At 37.9% G+C, this 7,385-nt stretch overlaps 1 protein-coding gene across 1 annotated transcript; it reads right to left on the bottom strand.

Annotated features, from left to right (window-relative positions):
- LOC107620369 lies at positions 3,506-6,491 on the bottom strand. The gene is made up of 3 exons (XM_016322539.1): positions 6,401-6,491; positions 4,703-5,010; positions 3,506-3,886 (listed from the first exon to the last, which is right to left on the bottom strand). The coding sequence occupies exons 1-3, from the start codon at positions 6,489-6,491 to the stop codon at positions 3,506-3,508; spliced, it is 780 nt and encodes a 259-aa protein (XP_016178025.1).

Below are 7,385 nucleotides of genomic sequence, written 5' to 3'. Positions count from 1 at the left end.
TTACAATGAGAGTGAGGCCTCCTTTTATAATTGAAGATTCTACTGTTTCTATAGTGTCGGTTAGAATGACTTGAACTATAGCTACAGTACCTGGTGCACGAATTGTGAATCACACTTCTCACAACGCGTACCACTAACCAGCAAGTGCACTGGGTCGTCCAAGTAATACCTCACGTGAGTAAGGGTCGAATCCCACGGAGATTGTTGCTGCAAAGTATGGACTATTATATATTGCTGGAAAGCCCTGGATGTCTACTTTCCAATGCAATTGGAAGCATGCCATTTCAAGTTCTGTAGCTCCAGAAAATCCACTTTGAGTGCAGGGAGGTCAGAATCCAACAGCATCAGCAGTCCTTTTCCAGCCTGAATCAGATTTTTGCTCAGCTCCTTCAATTTCAGCCAGAAAAATACCTGAAATTACAGAAAAACACACAATCTTCCAGAAGGCGCCATCCACGCGTGCGCGTGATGTGCGCGGGCGCGCCGAATGTGCTGCACCCAATGCCCAGCCATTTTCCAGAGAGTTGTGCCAGAGTTGTGCCAGTTTTGTGCCTGGGGCACAAGAGTACCCACGCGTACGCGTGGCTGACGCGTGCGTGTTGTTTGGCTAATTTTCAACTCGCGCGTTCGCGCGTATGACGCTTGCGCGTAGATGAGTTATAAGGCCATCCGCGCGTGCGCGTGGAGTGCGCGTATGCGTGACATACTAATTTACTCCAAGACCGAAGAAGAGCATGCGGAACACTTGCGGACCGTGTTGCAAATTTTAAAGGAGAAGAAACTCTATGCGAAATTGTCTAAGTGTGAGTTTTGGAAGGATGAGGTAAAGTTTTTGGGTCACGTGGTGGGTAAGAGGGGAATAGCCGTAGATCCAACTAAGGTGGAGGCTGTGATGGAATGGAAGCAACCAACCACAGTAACTGAGATAAGGAGTTTTCTGGGTTTAGCTGGCTATTACCGAAGGTTCATCAAAGGCTTTTCGCAATTAGCTTTGCCGTTGACAAAGTTAACTCGCAAAGACATTCTGTTTGTTTGGACTCCTGAGTGTGAGAAGAGCTTTCAGGCATTGAAGAAAAAGTTGACCACTGCACCTGTGTTAGTGTTACCTGAGCCGAACGAGTCTTTTGAGGTGTACTGTGATGCATCGTTGAAGGGTCTAGGGTGCGTGCTGATGCAGCATCATAATGTGGTGGCGTATGCCTCACGACAGTTGAGACCTCATGAAGTTAGTTACCCTACGCACGATCTAGAACTCGCTGCGGTCGTATTTGCCTTGAAGGTGTGGAGGCATTATCTCTATGGGGTTAAATTCCAAGTTTTCTCTGAGTAGAATTAATTTGGAAAAACATAATTTGATTTTCTTTTAAAATAAATTAACCATGAATGTCTGTACTGAGTATTTTGAAACCAAGTAGTTCTAATAATTAAAACCTGTTGGGTCATAATTTTGAGAAAACTTTTGGGTTTTGTTTAGATTGTTCCCAAATAGCTTTGGGGTTAAAACTTTGAGGATTTGGATTGTTGAACGGGTTATGAAGTCAGGATTGGTTTTGTCCTTGTAATGTTTAATAGATACTGAGTCGGTATCTATTAAAATGAATTCATAAAATTGGCATGTTTTATTGGGTGCAAATGGCTTGAAATGGAATCCCCAAAAAGCGTATAAAATATCCGCTCATCACAACACCAAACTTAAACTGTTGCTTGTCCTCAAGCAACTAAATAAAATAGAAGACTAATAGGTTGAGAAGCAATAATATCTCAGAGTTTTTTTTGCATGAAGCTCAGATTCTAATTAGATGAGCGGGGCTAGTAGCTTTTTGCTTCCGAACAGTTTTGGCATCTCACTTTATCCATTGAAGCTCAGAGTGATTGGCATCTATAGGAACTCAGAATTCAGATAGTACTATTGATTCTCCTAGTTCAGTGTGATGATTCTTGAACACAGCTTCTTTATGAGTCTTGGCTGTGGCCCTAAGCACTTTGTTTTCCAGTATTACTACCGGATACATAAGTGCCACAGACACATAACTGGGTGAACCTTTTCAGATTGTGACTCAGCTTTGCTAAAGTCCCCAATTAGAGGTGTCCAGAGTTCTTAAGCACACTCTTCTTTTTGCTTTGGACCTTGACTTTAACCGCTCAGTCTCAAGTTTTCACTTGACACCTTCACGCCACAAGCACATGGTTAGGGACAACTTGGTTTAGCTGCTTAGACCAGGATTTTATTCCTTTAGGCCCTCCTATCCACTGATGCTTAAAACCTTGGGATCCTTTTTATTTTCCCTTGCCTTTTGGTTTTAAGGGTTATTGGCTGTTTGCTCTTGCCTCTTGGTTTTAAGAGCTTTTGGCTTTTTCTACTTGCTTTTTCTTTTTCTTTCTATTTTTTTTTCTACAAGCTTTGTTCTTTGCTGCTTTTTCTTGCTTCAAGAATCATTTTTTGGGCCAAAAGAACCCGCACTGCAAGACTTTTGCTGCAGTTCTTGGGTTATGAAGTCAGGATTGGTTTTGTCCTTGTAATGTTTAATAGATACTGAGTCGGTATCTATTAAAATGAATTCATAAAATTGGCATGTTTTATTGGGTGCAAATGGCTTGAAATGGAATCCAGTAGGAAATATTTTTGGGATGACTTTGTTTGGTGAGTTATCCTAAAATTCAGGCTCCATTTGGATAATGTTTGAGTATTTGTTTGTGGATATATAATTGGTTTGGGTTTTTTTGTGTTTTGGTAGTAATTGTGGATGTTTGTGGTGTTAGGACTATGGCCTTTTCTCTTGGTTTCTGTACTACAGTTTTTTGGTTGGCTACTTGGGATATTAGTTCAGCTAAGTCAATTTCTTCATCTGACTCACTACAAATATCAACCCAAAATTTTTTGTTAAGTTTGGTGAGGCCTTGGTCTTGTAAGGCCAAGAGGGTTTCGATTGGGAAGGCGTAGTTTGCCGTAGTCTGCTTGGCTTGATTGATTGCTGGTTCAATGGATTGTTGGGCTGGATTTTTAGAGGGTTTTTGGGTAGATTGTTGGGTAGATGACCCAGTTGGGGTGCTTGACCCTGATTTTCTGGTTGGCCCTGGTAGGGCTAGGCAAATGCCTCTGCCTCTTACTAAGGCTAATGTTGCCTTTTCAGGCATCGTCTCTGTGCTTGTCTCCCTGCAAATATTCACGTGTGAGAAAGTCAGGGAGAGAGTTTGAGTTGCCCTTGATGTGCTCAATATCAAAATAAAAAACGCTTAATATAGCTTGCCACCTGGCAAACACTTGTTTTGATGCAATATTTTTAACAACATTTTGTAAAACTTCTTTAGCTGATTTGCAATCAACTCGGACTAAAAACTTTTGATTGAGTAAGTCAGATTGAAATTTTGTGATGCATAAAACAATGGCTAAAATTTCCTTTTTGATAGTGGAATAGCTTTGTTGAGTACTATTCCAGTGTTTGGATGTAAATGCAATGATACAGTCTTTATCATGCAATTTTTATTTTAAGATACCACCATATCCTTAATCAGATGCATCTGTTTCAACAATTTTGAATGCATGAGGAACAGGTAGGTAAAGGCAACGAAGATTGCGAACTTTGGTTTTAAGAAATCTGATGATATCAGAATGTTTGTCCGTCCATAGCGGAGGATTTTTCTTAAGCCTATCATGAAAAGGCTTAATGAGATTGTTAAGATTTGGGATGAAGTCCGAGACATAATTAAGACATCCTAGGAACCTCTGGAGTTGAGGTTTGTCAAGGATATAGTCTGGGAACTTTTCTGCAAACAAAATTGATCTTTTGATAGGGGTTATTGTTCCTTGGGAAATCATATGACTAAGAAAACAAATTTTTGTTTGGAAAAGGACAATTTTCGATTTTGAAACCGCAAGTCCGTTTTTCTGGATGATGTACATAAAAGTTTTAACATGTTTGAAATGTTCTTTCAAAGTTTGAGAGAAGATTAAGACATTATCTATGTAAACAATTGCAAAGTTTGAATATGGGTTAAAAATATCGTTCATTATTTTTTGAAATTCCGATGGGGCATTTTTCAGACCAAACGGCATTACATTTCATTCATATTGATCGAATGGGACTGTAAATGCAGTTTTGTATCTATCAGATTCTTCAATCTGAATTTGCTAAAAACCGGATTTCATATCAAACTTTGAAAAGATATTTGTTGAATTTAACCTATTGAGTAAATCCTTTTTGTTTTGGATAGGATAACGAATCCACTGTAAAGCTTGATTCAACAGTTTGTAATTGATGACAAGCCTGGGAGTTCCTCGTTCTATCTCAGTTTACTTATTGACATAAAAAGCCGAGCAAGACCAAGGACTCTTACTAGGACGAATTAATCCTTTATTCAAAAGGTCATTAATCTCTTTTTGACAATGCTACAAAAGCTGCTCATTCATTTGAATAGGGCGGGCTTTTGTAGGGATTTTTGATTCTTTGAAACCTTTTTCATAGGGAAGATCAACAATGTGTTCTTTCCTATTCCAGAAGGCATGAGGCAGATCAGAATAAATAGACTTTTCAATTTGGTTTGAAAGAATTTTAATTTTATCTTGAATCCTTGGTTGAGAAAGTTGTGATTCAAGGGTTTTAAAAGAGATTTCTTCTTTCAAAAAACAGATCTGTTTAGTTTTGGATTTGATTAAGTTGAGAGATTTCTGGTTTGGTGAATCTAGGAATTCAAAGAAAGTTACCTGTCCTCCCACAAAAGAGGTAAGTCCATGAAAATCTGCTAGGTAGGGAAACAAAAGGATTATAAAAGGTGTCCCCAAGACTACATCGTTTTTGATATCCTTTGCTATGATGAAGTTGATTGGAATCCTAAGATTACCTTTTTCAACAAAAGCATTGGTTAATTTGAATTTGATGTTTAGTCTTTCACCCGTTATTGAGCTAAGACGTTCAGTAGTTTTTTCAAAATACTTTGTGGGGATCAGACCTTCTTTAATACAATTTGAATCTGCACCTGAGTCAAAGAGTGCGATGGTTTCAAGAACAAAATCTTTAAAGACAATTCGGATATTAACACGATGTTTCATAAAAGAGAACACATTCATCATTCTCAAGATTTCTTTTCCGTCATTGTCGTTAGAAATTTTATTTTCTTATTTTTTAGAAAACTCAGTTTGGTTTAAAAAAGGATCAAGTTCTTCATCATCAGACCCTTCTTGTTGCATTAATTGTGAGATAAAGAGTTGATGATTATCTTAATTTCTTTTGATATCTTGGATTTCCCTTTTGAGGTTGTTGACCTCAGTGTGGAGATCCTGAATGATTATGGGATGAATAACTTGCTTTTCTATTTTTTTAAAAATGGTTTTGACATCATATTTATTACTGAGGACAAGGTTTTTGGGTTTCTTTTCTTTTTGTAAAGATTTTGTTTTAATTTCAAAAGAAAGTCTTTCTTTTGTTCTTGATCTTCAATAGCCTCTATAGCATCAAATAGGAGATGTTGATCTTTGGATAAAACATTAATTTGCTTGACATAAGAATCTAAGGATGATTCAATATCATCAACTTGGATATTATTGATATCATCGGAGGATTCTGGTCAAGATTCGTCATCTGAACTTTCAGTTAAAAGATTGTTAATCTGTTCCTCAATCTGGGGATCAAGGTTCAGATTATTAATCTTTCCTTTTAACCTACAGTATTTGCTAACATGTCCTGGTTTTTTACATGTATAGGAAATAATGGGGTTTTTCTGAGGATACTTTTGAAAATTCTTTTGGAAACCTTTTTCATTCTTGGTTCTTTGAAAACTTTTCCTTGGTCTTCTGAAATTCTTTTCAGGATAAGATTCAAAATTTTTTTGATTGGATGGTCTTTTAGTTTTCCTTGGATGACAAGCAGGAAGACCAAATTGTTCACAGAAAGTTCTCAAATCGATACGATTTTGTTTTTTCTCACGAGCAAGTTGTCGTTGGATCTTATCATCTTGACAGATCTTTAGAGCAACCTTTTGGATGAAAGAGATAATTTGACCATAACTTAACGCATCATAGGGAATTATCCCATCCGGAGTTAAGCTACGAATTTTGTCCCTTACTTTATCTCCCAGGGATTTGGGAAGTCCGGGTAGGAATTTATCCTTCCAGAAGGGCTGTTGACTGTCTTTTATGGTATAGACCCTAGTAAGAAAGGTGTCTTTATACAATCTAAAGTTAGACAAGGTTTTGCATCTGAGATTGGAAAGTAATTCCGCAGAACGATTTTTCCAAAGAGATGGATCCCTATGAAGTGGCTTGCTATAGTAAAGATTAAGGTATTAACCACATCAGGGATAGGTTCCCCATCATCTCCAAGGATGGGTTCGTTTTGATCATTAACCTTTATGGCAGAAAAGATTGATTGTTTTTGGTCATTAGAAAGGTAGTTATCCCACCAACCTTTGAGTTGACCAGAGAAACCAGAAACAATAACATTGGCTATTACTTCCTCAGAGGTGTCATGAGCAGCTTGATAGGCTGTCCCTACCATGGTCATATGCTGAAGCATACTTGTAATACCCGGTCTAACCGAAATTAATTAAATAATAAGTTAGATAGGAGTGAATATGGTTGGAAGATTTGGCAATTGGAATTTGATAATTTAAATATGATATTTGGATTCAGTGAATTTTTCCGAGTCAGAAAATATAGTTTTCTGCGTAAAAGCGTGCAGTGGAATTTTGACCGGCAGTATCGGCTGAGATCTGTCTGGTACTACAACTGAGGAAATTGATTATGGGTAAATAAGATTAAGAAATGAGGAATTATAATTAGGGAAGGTAGAAATATTTAAAGTGCGATTTAGAGCGCTAATCTTAAAGGTTTTGGCCTAAAATTGGGCCAATGGGCAAAAATAAGTGAACCGGGCCTAAGTGGGCCCAAGACCCAACATATATAAACATTAGTTGTGAGCATTTCAGCTCATTTTACCCTAAAAAGAAGGGTTGGGGCGCTGATTTGAGAAGAGAGAAGAGAAGAGAGAAAACCTAACTCTCTTTGATCTTCAAACCACCATAACTTGAGCTACGGAGCTCCGATTGACGAGCCGTTTGCGGCCACGCGTCGCTCTTCTCAACCTCTACAATTATATCTAAGTTTTGTGGTGAGTATTCTATTCATCTCTGCCCAGTTTTCGAAATTCTCCACTGTTACATGTTTTTGGGTAGTTAGTGTTGAAATCTTGTGATTTTGGGTATTTAGGGATACTCCAACATGGATTCTAAGTGGGTTCTATCTCTACTTCATATGGGCTGAGGTAAGATGTGCTCAAACCCTTGTAATTTGTCATTTTTATGAGCCCTAAGTTGATATATGTATGTGATATTGGTTATGTTAGTGTATTTGGTGATGTTGGTGCACAATTGGGAGATTGGTATTGCTTGAG

This window comes from Arachis ipaensis, chromosome B10, assembly GCF_000816755.2.
Source record: "Arachis ipaensis cultivar K30076 chromosome B10, Araip1.1, whole genome shotgun sequence".
NCBI classification, from domain to species: Eukaryota; Viridiplantae; Streptophyta; class Magnoliopsida; order Fabales; family Fabaceae; genus Arachis; species Arachis ipaensis.
The sequence above is the reverse complement of the archived record's forward strand: the minus strand, read 5'-3'. Positions and strand labels throughout refer to the sequence as shown.

Excerpts from the sequence above, each read along its gene's own strand:
- LOC107620369 (XM_016322539.1), bottom strand. The coding sequence starts at position 6,491 with ATGGTAGGGACAGCCTATCAAGCTGCTCATGACACCTCTGAGGAAGTA. Across the intron at positions 5,011-6,400 it reads TTTCTCTGGTCAACTCAAAG|ATTTTGTTCTTGAAACCATC; the intron begins GTTGGTGGGATA and ends TTGTCTTTAAAG. Across the intron at positions 3,887-4,702 it reads CCTCTTTTGTGGGAGGACAG|AAAAACGGACTTGCGGTTTC; the intron begins GTAACTTTCTTT and ends TACATCATCCAG.